This window comes from Vanacampus margaritifer, chromosome 8 (genome assembly GCF_051991255.1).
Source record: "Vanacampus margaritifer isolate UIUO_Vmar chromosome 8, RoL_Vmar_1.0, whole genome shotgun sequence".
NCBI classification, from domain to species: Eukaryota; Metazoa; Chordata; class Actinopteri; order Syngnathiformes; family Syngnathidae; genus Vanacampus; species Vanacampus margaritifer.
Window position 1 is genome coordinate 1,094,191 of NC_135439.1, and position 22,731 is coordinate 1,116,921.

General features: G+C 43.5%; 3 protein-coding genes across 3 annotated transcripts; all 3 read left to right on the forward strand.

Annotated features, from left to right (window-relative positions):
• The first annotated feature begins 1,180 nt into the window (after window positions 1-1,180).
• On the forward strand, window positions 1,181-4,943 carry rap2c (RAP2C, member of RAS oncogene family). The gene is made up of 3 exons (XM_077572292.1): window positions 1,181-2,157; window positions 2,917-3,202; window positions 3,555-4,943. Exons 1-2 carry the CDS (start codon window positions 1,885-1,887, stop codon window positions 3,193-3,195), a joined length of 552 nt encoding a protein of 183 aa, XP_077428418.1. The 5' UTR covers window positions 1,181-1,884; the 3' UTR covers window positions 3,196-3,202; window positions 3,555-4,943.
• Window positions 4,944-5,887: 944 nt separating this feature from the next.
• LOC144055985 (UDP-N-acetylglucosamine transferase subunit ALG13) lies at window positions 5,888-11,301 on the forward strand. The gene is made up of 5 exons (XM_077572293.1): window positions 5,888-6,131; window positions 6,677-6,839; window positions 7,267-7,405; window positions 8,406-8,559; window positions 8,635-11,301. Exons 1-4 carry the CDS (start codon window positions 6,051-6,053, stop codon window positions 8,515-8,517), a joined length of 495 nt encoding a protein of 164 aa, XP_077428419.1. The 5' UTR covers window positions 5,888-6,050; the 3' UTR covers window positions 8,518-8,559; window positions 8,635-11,301.
• A 1,262-nt stretch (window positions 11,302-12,563) lies between these two features.
• On the forward strand, window positions 12,564-22,564 carry sesn4 (sestrin 4). Its single transcript, XM_077572630.1, has 9 exons — window positions 12,564-12,812; window positions 16,844-17,032; window positions 17,218-17,400; window positions 18,471-18,725; window positions 19,051-19,147; window positions 19,929-20,053; window positions 20,146-20,312; window positions 20,407-20,551; window positions 21,025-22,564. Exons 1-9 carry the CDS (start codon window positions 12,747-12,749, stop codon window positions 21,112-21,114), a joined length of 1,317 nt encoding a protein of 438 aa, XP_077428756.1. The 5' UTR covers window positions 12,564-12,746; the 3' UTR covers window positions 21,115-22,564.
• Window positions 22,565-22,731: the final 167 nt, after the last annotated feature.

The window sequence follows — 22,731 nt, forward strand, 5'->3', positions numbered from 1 at the left end:
GTCAACTAGTGCCCAGTTTGGCCTCACTGGTAACATTTAGTTGTGCTACTCAACTGCAGTGTGCACAACAAAACATTGTGAGTCAGACAGTCACAACGTTGTGCGCCTTTAGGACACAAATGCGATTCTGGTTTCTGTCCAAACAAAAAGTCCAACTGGACAGTTTGAGAATAAGCCACATAAGGTAAAACTCGTTTATTGTTTGCCTTCTTTTCTTCTTCTTGTGCTTTTCCCGTGCCGCGCTACTTACCAATCGTGTACATAATTAGGATTGTTTTTATGAGGAAGGTGCCGTGCCTATTATTCTGTCTTTTCTGTTGGACCTTTAATAAAAACATTGTGATCTGACTGTGGTGTTCTCTTCTTGCTTATGGCAAAAAAAAGTTTAAAAGTTTGTTTGTTTTAACTTTTGCTTTTTCATTCAGTTTTAATTAGTTTTTAGATCATGTTTGTTAGTTTTTCTTGGTTTGCTTTTTTTATACTTTGTTTCAGTTTACTTTTTAAGTATTGCATCCGTATCCATCTTGTTACACAAAGTGTTCCTTTGATAATTTGGTGCTTTGTAATAAAGTTCTTCCACACTGTCTTAAACAGTTTGTGTGTAGTTATTGTGTGAAAAACTTTGCCAACAAACTGGTTGGTGACCCTTGCAGATCCTTTTGCACTGAATTAGGGGGCACCAGGTAGCCACCAAGGACCACATGAGTAGCCTGCGGGCCTGTTTTAAAAAGTGCGCACCAGTAATGAGACAATTGTGATTTCCCAGGAATGTTTGTAGTGATCATTTGACAATGTGAACATTGTCAACATATTGATATTCATCAGTTTCCCAATAATTATCAGATCATATAAATTCATATCATTGCTAATGATAACAACACATAACAAGTAGGGCCCAACTGATATGTTTTTGCTTTTTTAAGTTAGTCTGTGTGTATTCTGATAATTGGTCAAATAAAATTCTGGAATATCGGCCAATTAAATTGGTTCGTCCCAAAAAAAAGTGTGCATCAAAGTGGTAGCCCTTTGAGTGCCCAAAAAGTGGCCCTCGGTTTGAAAGAGGTTGGTGACCTCTGCCCTTTTTCTTTTTTGGCGACCCCTGCACTAAAATATGTCGTTGTTCCGTGCAAATGATTGCTGCGCCCTGATTGGCTGGCGACCACTCCAGGGTGTACCCCGCCTCCGTCCCGGTCACAGTCAGTCAGCCGGGATAGGCTGCAGCTCGCCCGCCCGCCGACCGACCGACCGACCTAGTGAGGATGAGCCCTACACAAAATGGATAAACGAACGACTGGCTTTTCGCAATACAGTCAATCGTAACCGGCGTGTAGTCGACTTCCTCCCGGAGCCGCCGCATTAGCTTCCCGCTACTAGGAGCGGCTCGGTCGCACGCACGGACGGAGGTGGAAGGCAGGCAGCCCCGGAAGCAGAAGCAGGCCCCGGCCGCCGAACGAACGGACGGACGGACGGACGCGCCGGTTTGTGTCCGAATGGTCACGGCTAAATAGAATGCGGTACGCGGCGTGCGTCACTCGACGACACGTTCCTCGACAGTGGCTCTTGGTAACCGGGTCGGACCCTTGACGAGCTCGGGCATGGGACCGCGAAGATTTAGCCACCGTCGAGCTAGCTAACAGGCGGAGTGGAGCGGATAGCAACTTTTTCACCCTGCCGACTTTTTTTCAGCCTGGACTGGTGGCAGTTATGACCCGTCGACTCTGTTCTATCCGCAAGTAGACGACGTTTGATATCGTTGTCTCGGCCTGGCTTCGGAGAAAAGACAAGAAAAGGAAGGGGAAAAAGGCCCCTAAATGTTTGGGGGCGCCGCGAAGCTAATCCGTTAGCCACTCCACGTTAGCTTCGCGTCCGTCCAGTCCACCATCAATGAAGGAGTACAAAGTGGTCGTGCTGGGCAGCGGCGGCGTCGGCAAGTCGGCGCTGACCGTCCAGTTCGTCACCGGCACCTTCATCGAGAAGTACGACCCCACCATCGAGGACTTTTACCGGAAAGAGATCGAGGTGGACTCGTCGCCGTCCGTGCTGGAGATCCTGGACACGGCGGGTACCGAGCAGTTCGCCTCCATGCGGGACTTGTACATCAAGAACGGCCAGGGCTTCATCCTGGTCTACAGCCTGGTTAACCAGCAGTCTTTCCAGGTACGATAAAAAACAAAAACTATTTTGCACACTCGTTACTCTTAACTTGAAGTCAGATACAGGGAACCCCCGTTTTTCGCTGGGGATACGTTCAAGGCCCATTCGTGATATGTTAAAAATCGCGAAATGGACAGAGACACCATCTGAATATGTAGAAATGGACTTGATCAAGATTAAAAAACGTGTTACAGGTTTTTTTATTCAATCATTCTGTATTAGAATTAGTAAATTAGTAGTTCCTGTAAAATGTACACACGCTTATTTTTGGGTTGTTGTTGTTGTTGTTTTACCCATTATACCCTGCTAATTTGTCAGGTTTTAGTTTTTTAAAGCAGCTTATTTCATGCCAATTATACTTGAACATCTATTGTGGTAATTATGCTCTTCATAGTCATGTTTTTTCCCAACCCCCAGCGAAACACCAAAATGTTCAAGCAAACCATTTAATGAAAGTCTGCTAGCTTAATGCTAACATAAGGCAAAAGTGTCACAGACAGGCTAACATAAATTAGCATTGGTGTTAAAAGAATCAAATAACTTGAACACTAATGGAGCAGCAGCACATGCAACTATTGTCACAGGCAAATATTCTCTTTGCTGTGGCGATGATGACATACTGGAGCTGGGTAGGGGACCTTCTCTGCTACTGCTTCCTCCACTGTGCTGCATCCGCACTCCAATCAAGATCAGCTCAGTCATTTGTATTGTCCAATACGTCCCCAATCCGATTTTAATGTCCTCCTCTTCCTCCACTTTGAGGACATCCGACCCATGCGAGACCAAATTGTGCGAGTCAAGCGCTTTGAGAAGGTGCCGCTGATCCTGGTGGGCAACAAGGTGGACCTGGAGTCGGAGCGCGAGGTGGCGGGCTCGGACGGCCGCGCTCTGGCCCAGGAGTGGGGCTGCCCCTTCATCGAGACCTCGGCCAAGAGCAAGACCATGGTGGACGAGCTGTTTGCCGAGATCGTGCGCCAGATGAACTATTCCACGCTGCCCGAGAAGCAGGAGCAGTGCTGCACCGCCTGCGTGGTACAGTGAACGACAGGTAAACGGATGTTCGCGCGCCCGCAGACGACCGGTAGCCATTTTCATTGCCGCAGACGTCAACGGTGTGTTGTGCGCGCCGGCGTATTCAGGTCATCGGCTAGTCGGGACGGCCCTCATGCGATGACTTGAAAAATTTAAAAACAAAAAGTGCAACTGTAAATTTAAACAACTCAAAATGTAGTATTATGTATTTATTTACTATTGTGCAGTGTAATAATTGAAATTGTAATTGAATTTCGATTATTTGACAGCCTCAGCGAGGGGCTAAGATGATTTCTTAGATGTTCTTGCAAAATGGCGTATTTTGCAAGCAGCCGTTCAAAGTACGGTGCTGTTGCGTTTCTTTCCAGATGCAGTGTTTGCCTGGATCCGCGGGGCCAAGAGGGAGGGCGTGAGGGGGCGTCACCCCGACTTGCGGACCTCCCCACAACATGGCCGCCCTGCTAACTTTGAAGGCTCCCCAGCGTCTTAGCGCACGAACGCGCACGCCAGCCAGCCAAGATGTGGCTCCTATTTTTGATATCTGTCAGGGGGACGTTTGCTTTGCGCCGCCACTTGAAAAGCCTTGAAAGGGACACAGAGAGACTTGACATGGAGTCAACTACTCTTGAATTTCCTCCCCCCTCCTTCCTTTTAGTGAGAAATCTCCCCCAAGTGTAATAAACAAGAAGAGTGTTTGTGAGGTCGCAGCTCCTTTTTCAAGCTGCTCTAATCACCGTTCTATGCTATTTTTCTTCTTCTTATTATTATTATTATTAAGACTTGTATTACGTCACCATGGGAAGCTGCATGGGCATTTGTTACGCGTCCTTGACATCCAGCTTAAGGTACGTGTACTAGTAGGCCATTTTTCAGCGCTAGTAAGACAATTCAGTGCACTAGTTGACAACTTTTGCCACCTTTGCCCTTCAATGAAAATGTTTCTATGCTGCACTTGTAGCACTACTTAAGTCCAACTAGTAGGAATGCGACAAGTAGCTTCCTGGATCATACTAGTAACACCAAAATGGGATTAGTAGTTTTAAGTCACTACTAACTTGTACATACAAGGACCTTAAGCTGGATATATGGAAGGCGGGTCAAAAAACAACAACAAACACGAAACAGCTTTCCATAATTCACTATATTTAGTTTTTTTAGTTTGAAGTATTTCATCTTTTGGAAACGTTTTACATGTTGATTTTTAAGCATGCACACTTAAGTTGCGCTTTCAGTATACGGCTCATTTTATTTTTTTCGTTTCAGGAAAAGTTGACGGGATGTTTGACTATTGAACCAACTCCCGTTTTTGTTTTGTTTTCTGTTTTTTTCAGTTAAAGGCCATCTTGAAATGCACCTGTTGAAAATGAAACATGTTTAACGCGGTCATGCACAAGCGCACGCACGCCTCACGTGGACGCCCGTCTAGGATTGCGGAAGGACCAAATCAAGCGTGCACGACGTCCACATGCACATTTTGTCTTTTCCAAATTTCAACTTGGCCGTTTGTTGTTGTTCAATAACTGCAGCTGCAACGTGTTAACGTGTTAAGCCGATCTGACATTGCTTTCTGTTTCTTTTCTTGTTTTTTAATAGTATCATATTTATTAAAAACTAACGATGTGAGTAGCCAGTTTTAAACATTTAATTTGATGCTAGTTTTCTGCTTTGGTGACATCAGGCTACAAATGTATATTGTTTGTTTTTGTTTTTATATTAAGATGAGAATTTAACAGAGCCTTAAACTCATTTCTGGTGCATCCTGGTGTCTTGTTTCTTTTTCCACTAACACGAATCCGCATTTGGTTGGGGAAAAAAAAATCATCCATAAACAATAACATGAACATACAGTCACAATATTTGCCTAGGGGTTAGCACAAGCCTTGCATTTGAGGTTCTGGGTTTGAATCTTGGCTCGGGACTTCCTTCCCAGGGTGTTTGTCCAAGTTCACACTAGCAGCAACGCAACTCAGCAAACTAGTAGAGTGGCAATGTCTTGTGTAGTTATGTTCTTTACCAACGTAGCACTTTTGGCCTACTATTAGTAGACTTAACTATCCAATTAAAACTTAAACCGACTTACTAAACATGTCAGGCACTCTGCTCATAAGGACAACGTGGCTACTAACTAGTGCATGGACCTTAAGCTGAATTTCATGCATTTCAAATTACAATAAGCCGTTCAAACCATCTATTAAACATCCTTGAAGAAGGTTACTAGTGTGTGTGCCACATCCTACTAGTTGGGCCTAGTATTACTCAAGCGGTCGCTAGTTTACCAGTGAGGTTTATGTATTTGTAGGCCTAAGCAAAAAAAACAAAAAACTATTAAAAGAGCTGTTCTACTAATTGTTCTTCTAGTGTGCTAAATTGTATCACTCGTGAGAACAGAATACTATTACATGCCAGGACTTTGATTTGGATATGAAGGATAGCGAATGAGTGAACATTTAATTTGCATCTTTGCTAGGCAGATCTCCTAGTTAGGCCTAGTGGAAAAAATGGTAGTAGTATTTATTCTAGGTCACCCTAGTCCTTTTTACTAGTGCACTGAATTGTCAAATAATGCACAGTACCACACAGATCTTTTGCTGGCTATCAAGTTAATCGAATAAAATGCTCAACCTGTTTTCTATGCTAATTAGCAACATGCAACCATCTAAAAAGACTCACTGCTTCATTTTAAAAATGTTGCAGTTTAGCCTCCAACCATTTGGGGCAGCACGTTGTTTTGTATTGAATGGTGTGACGTCATGCGGCAAATACGGAAGTGGTTATCCGACGTTTGTAGTGAGATTCTTCATAACTCCTGCAGACAAGAAAGGCTGAAAAAAGGTGTTGATATGACCAGATCCGTGTGAGCAGCGATGAAGACTGTATTTGTTACCGTGGGCACGACAAGTTTTGACGACCTCATTGAGGAAGTCACGTCCGCCGAGGCTATTAAGGTGATTTCAAGTTGGCGTCTGTAGACTAATGGTCATTTATTGATGACGTATGTTGCCTGTGGTCCTGCATGAGGGGAAAAAACTGCTAAATTATTATGCAAATTTTTTTAAAAGCGGTTGTTTTCGTTTTTTTGTCCCGTTATGTTAAGAATTATTGACTACCCCCCCCCCCTTATTTTTTTTATCGTAATTTTTTAGAATAGGGCACTCGAAATGTTGGAGACGTGGCTAACCAACCGTGAATATGTTGTGTCATCATCATTAATGCCACCAAGTTCACGCTCCTCCAAATCGCTGCTGTTTACAGCTCTAGTACCAAAGATCAATAATAGTCTCTCCGTTCAGAAGCCTTGGCTTGATCCCGTCAGGCCTTTTTCTTTTCGGATGTGTAATGAGTATATGTTGTGTTGGAAGCTGTTATAATAACATGACGCCAAAGCTGTCGTTTTATATTAGACGTGATTGACGAATTTGTGAATGTTGCAATGATACTTGGGTTGCGGTAATCCAAGTGAATAAACCAGTGGTCATTTTTCTACCACCAGGCTTTAAAGTGTCGTGGCTACGAGCGTTTGGTTCTCCAAGTGGGTAGAGGATTATTTCTTCCGGATCCGCAGAACTTTCCGCACATCACCATGGAGCTTTTTCGCTTCAAGGCCTCCATAGCCAAGGACATGGAACAGGCCGACCTCATCATCAGCCATGCCGGCAAGTGCACGTTGATGCTCATTTTCTGTCCGAATAGGTCTGAAAAATTGCTATGCCCAGAGTTGCCAATTCCAGGTCAATGCAAGTGCAACTATAAATGTGCAGCAAATATATATATTAAAAAAAAAAAAAAAAAAAGATGACATATTGTGACATATTAATGGTGGGGAAAAAGTCAAGAGCTGACTTACATTGATTTCAATGGAAATGTACTAAGTTTGAAAACTTTTTTCAGTGCTTACTCCTCCCCCTCAAGCTCCATTTCCAACTTTACAAACATCTCCCTGTCCACGTTTACTCCTGTATGTTGTCTTTTTCTTTTCTTTTTTTACACAATCAACCTGTTGACAAGACATGTGAAGTGAAAAGCGGAATTTGCCGCTTGGCTGGTGGACACGCTGAGGAATGTGGATCTTGTTTCTGTCAGGGGCCGGAAGCTGCTTGGAGGCGCTCGGCGCCGGCAAAGCACTGCTGGTGGTGGTCAATGACAAGCTGATGGACAACCACCAGCTGGAACTGGCCAGACAGCTGCACGTGGACTTGCACTTGCTCTACTGCACTTGCCCGTATGTAATGGAGACCTGGCCAGGCCTTCTCAAACTTTTTTTGCGCTCCAGGAAAAAGAAATTCCACGGACAAGCTCTGCTGCGAATTTAACTTAATGTGTAAACGTAAATCAGGGATTTCCAAACTGAGCTCAGCAAACCGTTGTCAAACAATATGCTCTATGTTAGCATATGTGAAGCTAAAAGTGCTAAGGGGGAAAAAAAAGTTCAATTTCACATTTTCACGTTTTAATGTGATAAAGTTCACATTTTAATATAAGTTTCACATTTAACATTTTTACCTGCTTGTGAATATTCTCTTTCATCCGGAGCATTGAACCGATCGCAACAGAAGACGTTTTGCCTTTTTTCCGTTAAAAAACAACAACATAGTCCCCCTTGACTGCAACATTTTTTATAACTGAATGAAATATTAATGATGAGTTTCCACCCAACGACTCGTTGACTGGCAGCTCCTTAACGATGGTCATTTTGCATCCCGAAAGAATGATACCTTTCGGGCTGGTGGGATGTGCCGCCATCTTGAAGCATAAATAGTTGAGCCTTTTATTTACTATTTAACTTTTGTCTTTAAAGTGTCTTTAAAAATAGTGTGACTTGTATTCCAAATTTTCAGAAACCCAAACCACCCAAAAGAAAAAGAGGCTTAAAGAAATTGTAATCTTACCAGAATAAAGTTGTATCTTTTCAAACATAGACTGAATATTATGATTTTAAAGTTCAACTTTAACAAGAGAAGAAAGTCGTATTTTGACAAATCTTTACTCACATACTGTTTTATTATGACTTAATCTGGAACAGGATGCTACAATTATAATCATTTAATTTATAGGCGTCTTTCGAGACACTCAAGGTCACCGTACAACATAATAATATCAAATAAATCCGGATGAAATCATTTTTTTTCCAGTTTGAGAACACCTGGACTAGATTGTACAAAACGTGCAAGATGATGAAGTTTAGTGAGAGTCTTTTTCTTTTTTTTGTTCTCCTTTTGCAGCACGCTGACAGAAACCTTGAGGAGCATGGACCTTTCTGTCCTTCAGCCGTTTGTGCCAGGTCAGCCGCAAAAGTTTGCACATTTTATGGACAAAGCTCTTGGACTCCAGTGAAGCTTTGCGACACTTTAAACGGGACTTACTATGGAACGTTCACTTGTTTTTTTTTTTTCATAAAGGGTCGGGTCAGTTGATGCCCACCCGAGTGGGGCGGATGTACTTAGTAACGACCTCCCACACTGCGTTTCCTTGCCTATGACATGATTAGCCAGGCTGGGCGAATATCCAGTGCCCCTTTCAAGTGACGGCAGGGCTACATTGCATTTTCTGTAACGTTATAATGCAGAAACAATCCCACCCCCAACTGGTGCCTTGGTATCATGCGAAAGCCAAAAGGTAAGCAGAGCTGCATTGAATTTTGTCGGATGCGCACGTTAGCATTAGCGGAAATGTTAGCTGGTCATCAGCAGCGCATACTCAATTGCTCAGTGAAGTCGTTCTTTTTAATGAAAGCACACAGTTATGTTAGAAGTACCCTGGGAATTGTGACAAAAATGCAGAATATGTTAAATTTCATACCCTCAGCAGGGAGCAGGAGTTTTTTTTTTTTTTTTTTAAATCAATCTGGTGCACCATCTTGTGTAAGTGGGCCAAAGTGCACCTTGCAGGCTGTTTAGTCTGCGCGTTATCAAAGTCACTTCAGGCTGGGATGCTTTGCAGACTTCGCACCAACAAAGCACCAACAAAGCCAATCAAGCGTCGTGTTCATTTAACAATTGCTTCGCATGGAAAACGCACATTCAATCCTTGTTTGAAAATCCATCACTGTTCATAGATGGGCCATATTAAGAAAAAAAAGTTAGTTTTAGCATTCCGATTCCTGTTGAAGTTTACTGCAAAACTGATACGCGTAACTCAAAAGACTTTTAAACCACAAAAGTCTGCTAGCATAATGCTATCATATAATGTGAAAATCCACAGATGGGCTAAAAGAAATAAGCATGTTGAACCAATCAAGCACTACCACAGTGTAACAACAACATTCTCACCAAAATCTTTATGCTAACAAATGCCGCAGACAGGCTAACAGAAGTGACCATCAACATTGCGGTAATTCTAAACCTTAAGACAACTGCTCCTTGACACATGAAGTGGCAACATTCTCAGCCTCTTCTTCTCGCTCTTAATGATACTACATCTCTGTTTAGCTCAGTGCTGCCCACTATGTTGAGGCACAACGTGGTACTACAATATGGACAGGCAACTCAAAATTCAGGCTTGGCTGTCCAATGTGTATTATGGAAAACAAAAACAAAAAAAGATGCATATATAATATGATATTTTCACAACAACAAATATGCTGTTGTGATGATCCTAGTGTGCCAAATGTGCAACAAGCAGGCAGGTTATTTACACGGGAACCCGATAGCCATGTCAAGGTTACGCACACAAGTCGATTAGCTGGGGGTCCACACCTGTTGGTACACAATAAACTCAACCTTTACAACTCCTGTCAGCAATTTCAGCACCCATGATTAGTGATTGGGACGAGTATGTACCGGTATTTGATTTCAATAGCATTTAATAAAAAGAAAGTGTGAATCAACATGACATTTTAAATTCTGTGCTGTAGAGACAAAATAAAATACAAAAAAATCACTTTTATTTTGTTTGGTACCATTAAGAGGACGACGCACGCAACGATTTTTAACATAAATAATCCGTTTATGTGACATCTATCCGACAAATGGGCCTTTGGCGGCTTTGACGAGAAGACGGGATGCACCAGGTCTGAAAGACGTCCGCTAATCAGGATTTAGGATTAGCAGTTGTAAATATTGCACATTTTTACAATTGTAAAGTCTGACCTTGATGGCAAGGTAGTGAATATGCTCAAAAGTTGCCCGATAATTGCTTTAATGGAGACCTTTTCAACCTGCTCCGTTCAGCAGCGAGAATGGTATGAAGCATTCGAAGCCCCCTTCTGGTTCTGCTTGCTAACTGATTGTTGGCTGTCTGCTTGTTTAGACCGGTTCTGCCAGCCTCTTCAATAGGATCCACATGATGTTTGCGCAAAGCCACAAGTAATTGAATAAAGGTGGACACTCACTCTTTGTCTCTGGCCGGCCGTCTGTGACTGCTAACTTGTGTTTTTCCCACTTCCATTCAATTTCTTTTGTCGCTTGTTAGAAGCAAGAAACTCAACGTGCCTTTTTTTTTTTTTTTTTGCAGCACAATGCCAGAAGCGTTTGAGGGTACGCAGAACTGTATGGCTTTACAGAATTTTTTTTTTTTTTTTTAAGTTTCACATAAACACTTCCTCATATGATCCAGCAGGTTATTTGCTTTTAGCTCCACTTCTGCGTGCAATGAGGGCGTTATCGTTTTAGGAGAATTTTAAAGCGGGCACATCATGGAAATTTGACACTTGTAGACAGAGTGTACTTTTTATTTAAAGGCAGGCCTTTTATTAACAACTTTTGCCAGTTCGGGAGATGTTATTAAGACACCTGGCAACTGGTTGAAATTGTGGGTGGGGGGTGAAAAAATGCTGTGTGACACCTTTAAATTAAAAAAAAGGACAACACGGACACGCTTGAGGTCAACAGCTTTGCCGTGACTCCTGTTTTCGTAAGCATGTGAAAACAACCCGATTTAAAACTGTTATGCCGAGCGCTTTAAGAACAATCCTCCTATTCATCACAAGAGAAGTGGACTGAGGAAGGCCGTGCAAAGAGTCGCAACTGGGTCAGTCCAACAGGAACTTTAACAAGAGATATAGTTGGGGGTTTGTTGTTCCATTGCTTTTTTTGTGACTACCAGTCTATGTATCACTTTTCAATTCACATTCAAATGACAACTTAAATAAAAAAATGTACTGGTTGGTACTTGGCTCAATCTTAGTGGTTCAGATTTATTTATCAGAAATCTTTGGGTGTTCGGTCTGCTGCGGTTCAAGTTCACCAAAAATAGGGGTAGAGAATGTTTTTCCTACCAGGAAAAAACATTTGAGTTCTTCTAAAGTCTCCAAAGGTTCATGCTAAAGTAAGAAAACAACAAATGAAGTACTGTTCATATATGATTGTGCTTATATTTACTTTTTTTTTTTTTTTTTTTTTATCACTGCACAGCAGATTACAGTACATGATCTACTTCCTCATCACTAATATTAAGATTTCAACGAGCAAACTAAGAATTCCACCATAAATCCCTAGTGATTGTGATATTCCTTCCCCCCTCGTCACTCTATAGGAAATTTTATATTGTGGATCTACAGATTTTGTTTCGAGGCTGTATTTAAATACACGCGTGCCCGTTTAAAAAATCTTCCGTGGCAAAAAGGCAGCTTAACCAATCCAATCAAAGACTTAGTTGTTGTTCACATGCATCTATGTTTGTCTCATAAAGACAAATGGAGGCAAACGCGCAGGCTTCATGTTGAGTTGTTTGGTGTCATACCTTAAATAAATAACGGGTTAATGTGCCGTCTTTACAGTTTACTGCTTATTCTTGTCACATAAAACTGATAGCCATCAGTATGTATAAAACAATAAGCAAGTAAAGTCTATTTTTGTTCAAATTTATTCTTTATTAATTATTAATTAATTATATATATTTTTAAAGATATATCGTTATTTTTAAAGCTTGGTGTCCCTAAAAGAGGTCATGTTGTCATATCTTGGCTCATTTGTGTGTCTTGTGTGCACTTGTTTCCGGTTGGCATTTTAGCACCTTCGCTTCCGACCTCCGTCAGCCAACTCTGCCCCGCTGAGCTGTGATTGGCCAGGCTGACAACAGAACCACCAGGCAGAGCCGCAATTCTCCCGCCTCGTCTTCTCTGTAATTGGCTATTCCGACCCGGTCCGTATTTATTTATAGCGCACATTTAAAAACAGGCTTGACAGTTCATTGAAGACACACAGGATATAAAACTAAACAACATTACTAAAAACAATAAACTATAATCTAAAACACAACTCTCGACCGCTTCCCCTTCTCTATGATTGGCCAAGCTGTCACCGGAAGCCCGAGTTCGCCCGCCCCTCCTTCACCGTGATTGGCTGCACCGTTACCGGAACTGTCATCTCACCCGGCCTTCCTTTGCTGTGATTGGCCACACTGTTACCGTAGCTGTCAGTTCCCCCGCTGGCAGCTTTTGCCTGGGCTCTGTCGTCACTAGTCTGCCGGTGCAGTAGAACGCCGTACACGGCCTTCGATCCTCCGGTCCTCCGGTCCTCCTCCTCCTCCTCCGCCTCCTCCTCCGCCTTTTGTTGCAAACAACACCCGGCGGGGGACTCACAAGACACAGTCGCGTTCATGTAATTTACACACTGGGCTGGAAAATGATCATCTGCACGAATAAAATGGAGTACCCGCTCAGAAGCCAGTGCCAGAGAGTCCAGAAACAGGTAGGCGAAGGCGGTTAAGTTACGGGAGCACTTAAAGGATAAACAGCACCATAGCGGTACGTCATTCATTTTACCCACGGGCTTCAAAAACATCCTCTTAGATTTTATATCGTACCTCAGTGAATTTGATTGACCCTGTGTCAACTTAACCGAGTTATTTGTCAACTCACATTGGCCTGGTAACTTTGCGGTAACATACTTCGAAAAATGAATCTCATTGAACTTTTTATCACCACGGAATTATTTTTTACATATCAAGCAACGTATTTTTACGAATATTATAAAAAAGCCGCCCCCAAAACAACTTTGCGAGTGTTTCCTTTACAGTAAAGCCACTTTATCGTCACTCTTCCTAATACATGTCGCGTTTCTGTGACTGAAGTGTTTGAATTCGATTCCTTATTCTCGTTTGTACATAAATAAAGAAAGTTGTGGGGCAAAGGTGCAGGAACGCACCACTGAGGTTGAGTGTGTGTTGAAATGGATGAACTACAAGCTTCGCTGGAGGTGGGGGATGACGTCAGCCCGAGAAGATTTGAGTCCAAAAGTGCCAACATGCAATGCAGTAGCAGCCTCGGCAAAATGGCGACAAATGAGTATTTTCATACAAATCGATTCTTCCCCTGCGCCCCCTTTTTAATTTTTTTTTGTTTGACGTTGTGATGTTTTTGCTGCTGAACAAGGACTGCCAATCAAACTTGTTTTTCTCCTGTACCGCTGCTGTCTGCGTTGCAACCGAAGGGGGGCGCTGTCTCAAGTCCTCCCCCCACCCCAAAAAAAGAGGAGAGACATGTTTGCTGCGCATGAAATGGAGCAAAACAGGCAGGAGGAATGTGAGAGCAGTGAAGGATTTGCTGGAGAAAGCCCGAAAAAGGGCGAATATAAATGAATTCATGCTAAATCGACATGTTTTTTTTTTAATGAGTGAAATTCATGTTTACAAGGTTGGATGGCTCATTTGCTTGCAAGCTTTTTTTCATCTTCCCCCTGCAGCAAAGAGTTTTGTTTGTCTTGCTCACCCCACCTCCCTTTCTTCATCTTTGAGAAGCGTTTGAGTATTTATCCAATATCCTTGATTTCAAGTATACGATCCATGTACTAGTACGCCCTTTATTGTCACTAGTAAGACAATTCAGTGCATCAGCTGTCTTGCTAAAATTTCTTTTCACTACCAGTGCCACATTTGTCCTAGTAGTGCGCAATTAAACATTTCTAGTTAATGACTGCTGCACTAGTGACACTGAGGCCCAAATAGTTGGCATGCATCATGCACTAGTAGCCTCCTTAGCCATGATACGGAATACATGCTCAAACATATCTTCCAAATCCAGATGAAGGTACTAGTATGCTATTTGTCCTCACTATTCAGAATAATAATTCAGCACACGAGTAGGGTAACTACATGTCACACACTGACATTGATGTGCTACTAGTGAAGCACTAGAAGAATGTAATATTGCCACTAGTAGTGATATTGTGTCGGTGCTCAAAGAGCTTTTCCATCAATTCAATATCCTTGCTATCCAGCTGAAGGTGATGTGTGAGTGCATTCTCTTATCCTCACTAGTAAGGCAATTCAGTGCACTAGTAGAATGACTCACTCTTACTAGAGAAAACATTTTTACAATACTGTATAACTTTTCTGCACACTAGCAGGACATCTTTGGCATGCTAGTAGGACGAGTAGGCAAAACTGTGCTCTGGTTGACATCTGTTTGCTACTAGTACCACTCTTGAAGCTATTGATGAGAACAAGTAGAATTTATTTCACTCACTAGTACCTGTGACATTCACTTGTCAAGAGCATAGTTTAGCCTCAGTAGTAACATCATGTACTGTAGTCGTGCTACTAGTATGCCAAAGTTGCTAGAGTGCTAGGCTAGCGCAAACTACGCATCATATGGACCTTAAGATGGGTATCAAGGATTGTGAACAAACGCTCAAAGGACTTTGTGGCAAGCCGTTGACTAGCAGTTATTTGATATCCTTGATCAAGAGGCTACTAGTGCCGAGCAGCGTTATAGTGCAGCTTTGTAGTTTAATTGCGTTCTAGAAAGCCAAAAGTAGAACTAGTGGAAAAACCGTGACTGCTGTGTCGTTTCCAATTAGTACCTGGCAGCTGTTGGCACTAGTGCGGATTTGCCTCACTACTAGAAACATGTACTTGTCCTACTAGTATGCCAACATGTATGCAGTACTAGTAAATGAACATTATGACAGCTGTCAAGGACATGAAAGTAAAGCAAAGCCGTGTACGTCCTTCTTATGCTGGATGACTGAATACAAACGCTCAAAGTGATTCATGGAAAGAGCAAATACACACCAAAAAAAAAGACAGAAATTCCTGTTTGCAGGCTTCCATCACTCATCTGCTTCAAAGTTTTCCATGTAGTTTTGTCTCCTCCTCCTTCATTCTTCTTCTGTGGTCTTCTCCTCTTTGGCTCTTGGTCGCCGATCTCAGTTCAGGTTGCAGGCCCAAAGCAGCTTGCGTCTTTCCGGATGAATTCACCGCGTGATTGGGACGCAATCGGCACGCGGATCCAATGTCCTGCTCCGGTGTCTGCGTCCCACAAAAACACGCAACTCAAGATGTCACACGTCCCCCCCCCCCCACCCCGAGAAGCCATTTTGCTTCCTTTCTTTGTGTTGACGGCGTCCGTCGTACCCCCTCGTCGTCTGCTGTTTTTCTTCAGCTCCCTGATCAATAAACAAAACAAAACCTTGCCGCTCTTCCTTTGCAAATTTGGACCGTCAAATGACGGCCATCTTTTTTTTGCAAATTGTTTTTGGCCAGAATCCTGCAACCTGATCTGCGGAATTATTTCTTTTCTCCATTTAGCAGCGCTTTTGGCCTGCAAGGGCGCTTTTAAATTCACGTCATCGCAAGGTCAGGTCATGACCGGAGCGGGTAGGTTTGATCGGATTCATCCATTCATGGAAAAGAAATAATCCTTGTCAGTTGTGCTCTTTGTGCGTCGTGTCGCCGTCATGCCGTCCTCCATCTCGCTGTTGACTGCACGGAACAAAAATGTGCTTTGTAATCGCCGCCATCATCTCCTCAATGATGATTTATTCCTTTTAACGCTACCTGCCCGCATGTCACACTTTTTTTTTCTTCTCCCCTCTCCTTTTTGTGCGGGTGTTTTTTTTTTATTTTTCTTCGTTTGTTTTCATGTGGGTGCACAATAAGGTGCGAGTCGGTCCTTGTCGAGACTGCTGCTGTCGGCGCTTTTCTTGTTTGTTGTCAGCCAATAGCCATGAAGCAGCGTCTTTGTGTGTCTGTCTGGACCACAAATAAAAAAAAAAAAATCTGATAGGCCAGGACCGTGTCAAAAAATACATACATCATAATGAGTAATAATAATAGTGATAATAATAAGTTTTTGAACTCACCAGCGAGCGTCGACATTCAAATTTGGTACCATTCAACTAGTTTAAGGGCCATTTTTCATCAGAAGAGTTATGAACATATTTGATGAAGGTTGAAAAGTTCCTTAGTGCTACTTTAAATTTAATTAATACAAAAAAACGTGTATGTATCCTGTAAGAAGCCATTCAAAAAATATTTGAAGAACATGCGATTTATCAGGTGATCGCTGCGTCTTTATTACGAATATCAATGACTATTTGGATGACAAACACATACGCAAGGAAATGATTCATCCTGTCATGTCTTCACAGTTTCAGGTTTCAATTTCATGTAAAAGATTTTTGCTGCGGTTTGCGCTTCGCCGCAGCCACGCTCGACTTGCACGATGACATCACACGCTTCCTCACGGAGTCCGTCGGGACGGCAAAACAAACACGTTCATTTCACAAGTCTCAAGATGAATGAGTTTGTTTGTAACAGAGGACACACAAAAAAGGGGACAAGTTTGCTGGTCAGGGACGGCCTGGGGACAACATTTGGCCTGGGAAAATCAGCATCCAAGGCCCTTTTTGTTCTGCGCTTTTTTTTTTCTTTTTCAAAATGATGTGTACTGTCCTTGAATGTTGAGTAGTCTTTTGTTGTCGCGTGATTGTTTGTTGAGGCGATGGCGAGCAAGGAGAAGGAGCGCGCGTCTCTGACCAGGACGGCGGTCCGCGGCAGCCTGGACGCCGTCTCGCAGCAGATGGCCTCGCACCCGCAATACTTGGACAGCTTCCTGCGAGCGCAGCACTACATCCTGCACATGGACGGACCCCTGCCGCTGCCCTGCCGCCATTACATCGCCATCATGGTACGTCGTCATCGCCGAATGGGGAAAAAAAAGGGCAGAAAGGATTGATGTGTGTGCGTAGATGTGCAATGAACAAAATATGGCGCGAGCATTGAAAATGTAACAAATATTGTAATTGGCGACTCGGGTTCCTGAGCGTCACCTCCAACAAATTGCTCCATGGCGACCACACCTTTTTTTTGTAGGCGGCGGCGCGCCACCACTGCAACTATCTGGTCTACCTGCACTCGGCCCACTTCCTGAGGCTGGGCGGCGACCCCCTGTGGCTGCAGGGCTTGGAGGCGGCGCCCCCGCGTCTGCGCCTGCTCGACCACATCAACAAGGTGCTCGCTCACCAACCCTGGCTCGCCGCCTGCTCGCACATCAAGGTAGGGGGGGGGGGAACACTTGGCGCTACAACACGCTTCATAGTTGCCGTCGACGATCTTTAAGCCATCATTTTTCACTTTTGTTCTCGCCAGTATAAAATCATTCAGTCACAAGTGAACTCTTCGTATAACCTGCAAACACAGACAAATGGAGTACAAAAGTGACTGTTGTTCATGTAATAATAATCTTCTTCTTTTGAGGGTCAGTTGGCAAATCAACTTAAGGACGCATTAGCGCCACCTACTGATGTTGTCCTTCACCTGAAAGGTGAATGGTGGCTGATTTTGTGAAGGTAGCTGCTGCCATCTAGCGGTGGGAGGCTGAATTGTTTGGACACACTTTGTGTCTCGGAAAAATCCACAAGTTGAGGCACTTTTATCTCGAAGCGCAACCTGATAGGCAAGTGGCAATTTTGAGTTGCATGTTTAAAGCGCAGTACCACGTTGTGCCACAGCATGCTAGGCAGCACTGAGCTCTACTGGAACACATGCAGCGTAATTAAGAAGAAGAAGAAGAAGGTCCCCAGTGATGTTTTTTTCTGTTTTTTATTTTTGGAGACAAATGTTGATTAGCAAATTAATGTTGTTGTTCAATATTAATTTTTGTTTATTCATAGATCTAACATTTAAAAGGTTTTATTCAAATGTATTGAAGTTTGTGTTTAAAAAGGCACTTTCTCCAAGTTTGCGACAATGTCATTATCATTTGCTTTTGTTGTATTAAAAAAAAAAAGGGGGGGGGCGGTTGTAAATTGGATTTTGGAGGAAAAAATCTTTTGGATTCTGCTAGTTTAGTGCCGTATCGCCCAACCAAAGTTTAACATTGAATTTGACATGAATGAAGATGAGTATTTGAGAGTTGCCTTCTTTTTCTGTATTCATTTCATATTGTATTCTAATCGAAAGTGTTACGTCAAATATTGTTCTCATCGGATTGCAAGTGTCAATCTTGCCCATACTACTGCTTGTCAACCATTTGAATCGGATCCTGTTGTCAGGGAGGAAAAGTGCAACACGATGCGCGGGTCGATGGAGTGAGCAAAGCGTGTGTCGGGCTTGTGTCCCCGCAGACGTTGCTGAAGTGCGGCGAGCCGTGCTGGTCTCTGGCCGAGCTGGTCCAGGCGGTGGTGATTCTGGCCCACTGCCACTCGCTGTGCAGCTTCGTGTTCGGCTCCGACGCCGACTCGGCCCACTCGCCGGCCCGGGGAAAGTCTCCCACTCCCAACGGCGCCCCGCCCGCCTTCGCCGCCTTCGACGTCGCTAACGGCAACTCCAACGGGCCCCGGCCGCTCGACAACGCCGCCGAGCAGATGACGCGACCTTGGGTAAAAAAGCTCAACGCATTCCCATGTTGTGGAAAATTCCATTTACAGCCAACGCAAAATTCCCAACCTACAAATTCCACAAGATGGCAAAACAACTGTGGCTTTGGCAAAAGGATTATTGAAACGATTGATGGAAATGGAGTCAATCAATATGAATTTCAATTGATGAATTACCCAACATTTTGACTGTACTCGAATCTGCGGCGATGACCCGCTCATTCCAAAATGTGGACACGCATTAAAAGTACTTCCAGTTTGCACATGATATTTTGTAGCTTGTCGATCAGTCGCGGCTCACTTTTTTTTTTTCTCTCCTCGTTGTCAGTCTGTGGACTCGAGTGACGACGTGTTGAGTCTGAAGGAGAGGATCCACAGAAGCCGGGAGGAGCGAGACAAGCGAGAAGAACGTCTGCTGCACGCCGGTAAACAACGCCGACCGACGTGCTCCGTTGCGCAACAACCTCTCGGGAAAAAAAAAACAAAAACGTTTTCCCTCCCACATGCTTGTCACCACCAGATGAAGGTTGCCCAAAAAACTAAAGAGGATTAAAGATTGTTTCAACAATTGAAAATGTTCAAAGGAGCCATCTAATAATGGAAGTCTGTTAGCTTAATGCTAACTTATAATGCACAACACCATAGACGGCCTATAAAAATGAGCTCATTGTAAACCTTCAAACGAAGTAAAATCATTTGGGGGGAAAAAAAGAAACAATTTCTCCTTTAAACAGAGACAAAAATATTGTGCAAGACTCAAGAGCATCAGTAAGGACACTGCTGCGTTCAAACACAACAAATCCTGACACCCCAAACTTCCAAAATGAAAAGTCCATAAATGATAATGCGCAAAGATATTCGTTGGAAAATCGAGCTGCAGCCGTTGCTTTCTGTTGAATGAAAAAGCTACGAGAATTCACGTTACTCTTGAGCAAAAACTTGGGCCTTCTTGCTGTTTGCGCTCTTCTTCTTTCGAATGTACACGTTGTAAAGCCGATGCCGTCTAGAGGCCAACAGTGGAACTGCATCCAAAATAAACTGCTGGCAGAACAAAATTGAGTTTAAGGGAAAAAATCTGTGAAATCGTGGCAATATATTCTCTCTGTGTGAAAACAAAGACTGCATCTTGGATGGGGACCTTCTCCGCCTATTCTTCTTGCAGCAATTCGCTGCCATTTTCTTTGAATTTTCTTTCTTTCTTTACAGATGTTGACGAAGACGACGAGACGATGTACTTGGAGGACCCGTCGCGCTTCGTCACAGACCCCGATTTTGATTACCAGGAATTCGCCCGCAGAGACGAAGACCACTTCCAAGTGTTTCGGGTTCAGGTGAGGCGCCGTCAACATGACGACCGTAACCACGGCAACGGATGCCTCGCCAGCCGACGCGAATGGGCGATGATGTATTTGTTTGCCGCCAGGACTACTCGTGGGACGACCACGGCTTCTCGCTGGCCAACCGCTTGTACTCGGACATCGGCCACCTCCTGGACGAGCGCTTTCGAAAGGTCGCCGCCGTGTCGTCCCCGCACGGCCCCGAGCTCAAGAGGGCCGTCTGGAACTACATCCACTGCATCTTGGGAATCCGGTCAGCCTTCGTCCCTCCTTTGCCCGTCGCCGTGGAAACGGCCAGCCCATTCATTGAACCGTGAGTCTTTTTTGTGTTTTGTGGCCGGCGGCAGGTACGACGATTACGACTACGGGGAAGTGGACCGCCTCCTGGAGCGAGATTTCAAAGCGTACATCAAGACGGTGGCGTGTTTTCCCGACCCCAGCAAAAATCCCCCGTGTCCGCTGCGATGGGCTTCCTTGAAAACGTCCGAGCGGGCAAGTCGGATCCACATCGAACCTTTCTAACTCTTTGACTGCCAGACGTTTTCAGAAAAGGCATGCCGTGGGTGCCAGCCGATTTAAGCATTTTGACTGATCTTTCAAGGTCCACAGAAAATGATGTGTTTGGACTATGGAAACACGCATACTACCAAATGATAGATGAAGATTGGACTCTCATCTTTCATCAGAAAAAAAAAAGTTTGTTTCTACCTAATTCCGTTTTTCAGTAATCAACAATAGAAAATGTTTAGTTTCACCTCTGTTTTGGAAAAAAAACGTCTTTTAACGTCTTTGGCACCCCTCCATAGGATTTTACTAAACGTTATTTAACGTTTTTGGCAGTCAAAGAGCTAACAAACACCGAGTTGAAATATTTCCAAGAAATTCAATTCATTCCTCAAATATTTCCACTGGCCAATTTGGACAAAATGGCGTTCTCACGCATTTTTGTTTTGCTTCTTTTGCAGATCCACGTGAATTTACTGGTGATGGAAGCGCGTCTGCAAGCGGAGCTGCTTTACGCCCTGCGAGCCATCACGCAGTTCATGACCGCCTGAAAAGCAGGCTCGCTTTTTTTCTTCTTCTTCCTTCTGCTGCATTCGAGGTACGCCCGTCAACCGGCGAACAAACAAACGCCCGCTGGCGACGTGACCAGTCGACGGCCATTTTAAGAGGAGCGCGCGTCCGCCCTTATTTACGCATTTCAACCAGAGCGGGCCACGCCCCCTCCTCACCCTTCAGACGACGCTCGCAAAAAGGTTTGAGGAGGATGAAAATATGAAAATGCTCCACGACTTCATTTGACCTTCTGTGAACTCGCGCGCGTCTTTGACGTACACGCGCGTCACATGGCAGATGCGTCACGTTCACATTACGAGTCACGTTTGGTTTTGGGATGGGAACGAGTGCATAAAAACAAAAGCAGAATTGGCTATTGTGCCCTTATTCACATTTTTTTACCACCCAAAAATATCCTGTGATTCCGCAATTTCCGATCTCTGCTCATTTGCATTTTTGCAGGGAATAAGGCCATCTTTTTATTTTTTCAATGGCAATTATAATGCGAGTCAATTAATTGGTACAACCCCCCCCCCCCCCCTCCCGGATTCTTGCCTGATTTTGCTTTCGGCCTTTCTGCAAAAAGACTGGAGGCGTAACAGAAAGGCATTGACGGGGGCCAACTTTGCAAACATTTGAGCTCCAACAAAAAACTGCAACATTTCGCACGTTTCTAGAAGGTCAAATGAAATTCACCGGAAAGTTTCATTTTCGGCTCATCCTGGATTTCAGCCCAACGATGCCGAACGTTTGGCGCGCGCGACGTCTTGTGTCCGTCACGAAGGCGCTCCTCATATTCGTGGACGAGTTGAATGTTGTCCAAGGACAATCCTCATGCAGTGTTGTTTGAAGAACCCTTTTGGATCTCCTGGGGGGAAAAAAGAAGCCAACAACTTTAGTTTGTTTTGAAATAAGCACTTTTACAAAACTTGATCTATATTTATATGCCATGCGAGGAAGCAAGTGGAAAGCGGAGACGTGACGGGACGGATTTTTCTCTTCCTGCGCGTCGGAGGATTTTTTTCTTTTCTTTTTTTTTTTAATGGAAGACCTGCTGAGAAGTTCTTCGTGACTGACTGATAACAAAACACAAAAAAAAAAAGTCGTAGTAAGCTTGTTCGTGAGCGCTTTGTGGTACAAAAAAAAAATGAAGAAGTTGAGCCATCGACAAGATGATTGTCTTTGTTTTCCTTGCTGGATGAACAAAATGGATGTTTTGGAACGAACGGTACCGTTTGCCAAGCAGAACAAGCTGCAAACTTGTTTTGTTTTTTATAATCTTTATGATTCTTTTGGATGTTGACAGGTTTTTGTACGTTGGACTTGTTATTGTGCTATGTTAGGATTAGCAACATTTGATGTAGCACCGTTCTTCTGAAAATGGGTTGCAAAAAAAAAAAAAAAAGTCAAAGTGCAAACCTACGCCAATAAATCAGCACAGCAATCTGACATGCCTGTGACATCTTTTTTCACCACAAAAAATGAGAACAAATGCCTTTTTTTAAAGAACCTAAATGTGTATTTCATCTATGAAAACTTTGTAAAATAAAATCCAACTTTATTCACTTCAAATTAGGACATTTTAGAAAAAAGAAGAAACGACAATTTAGTTTGCT

What these genes read in the sequence shown, in the direction of transcription:
- sesn4 (XM_077572630.1), top strand. Translation starts at nt 12,747, where the DNA reads ATGATCATCTGCACGAATAAAATGGAGTACCCGCTCAGAAGCCAGTGC. An exon ending in GCCAGAGAGTCCAGAAACAG is followed by an intron (nt 12,813 to 16,843) that starts GTAGGCGAAGGC and finishes TTGTTTGTTGAG; the next exon opens with GCGATGGCGAGCAAGGAGAA. An exon ending in CCGCCTGCTCGCACATCAAG is followed by an intron (nt 17,401 to 18,470) that starts GTAGGGGGGGGG and finishes GTGTCCCCGCAG; the next exon opens with ACGTTGCTGAAGTGCGGCGA.
- LOC144055985 (XM_077572293.1), top strand. Translation starts at nt 6,051, where the DNA reads ATGAAGACTGTATTTGTTACCGTGGGCACGACAAGTTTTGACGACCTC. An exon ending in CCTCATCATCAGCCATGCCG is followed by an intron (nt 6,840 to 7,266) that starts GCAAGTGCACGT and finishes TGTTTCTGTCAG; the next exon opens with GGGCCGGAAGCTGCTTGGAG. An exon ending in TTGCTCTACTGCACTTGCCC is followed by an intron (nt 7,406 to 8,405) that starts GTATGTAATGGA and finishes CTCCTTTTGCAG; the next exon opens with CACGCTGACAGAAACCTTGA.
- rap2c (XM_077572292.1), top strand. Translation starts at nt 1,885, where the DNA reads ATGAAGGAGTACAAAGTGGTCGTGCTGGGCAGCGGCGGCGTCGGCAAG. An exon ending in TTAACCAGCAGTCTTTCCAG is followed by an intron (nt 2,158 to 2,916) that starts GTACGATAAAAA and finishes CTCCACTTTGAG; the next exon opens with GACATCCGACCCATGCGAGA.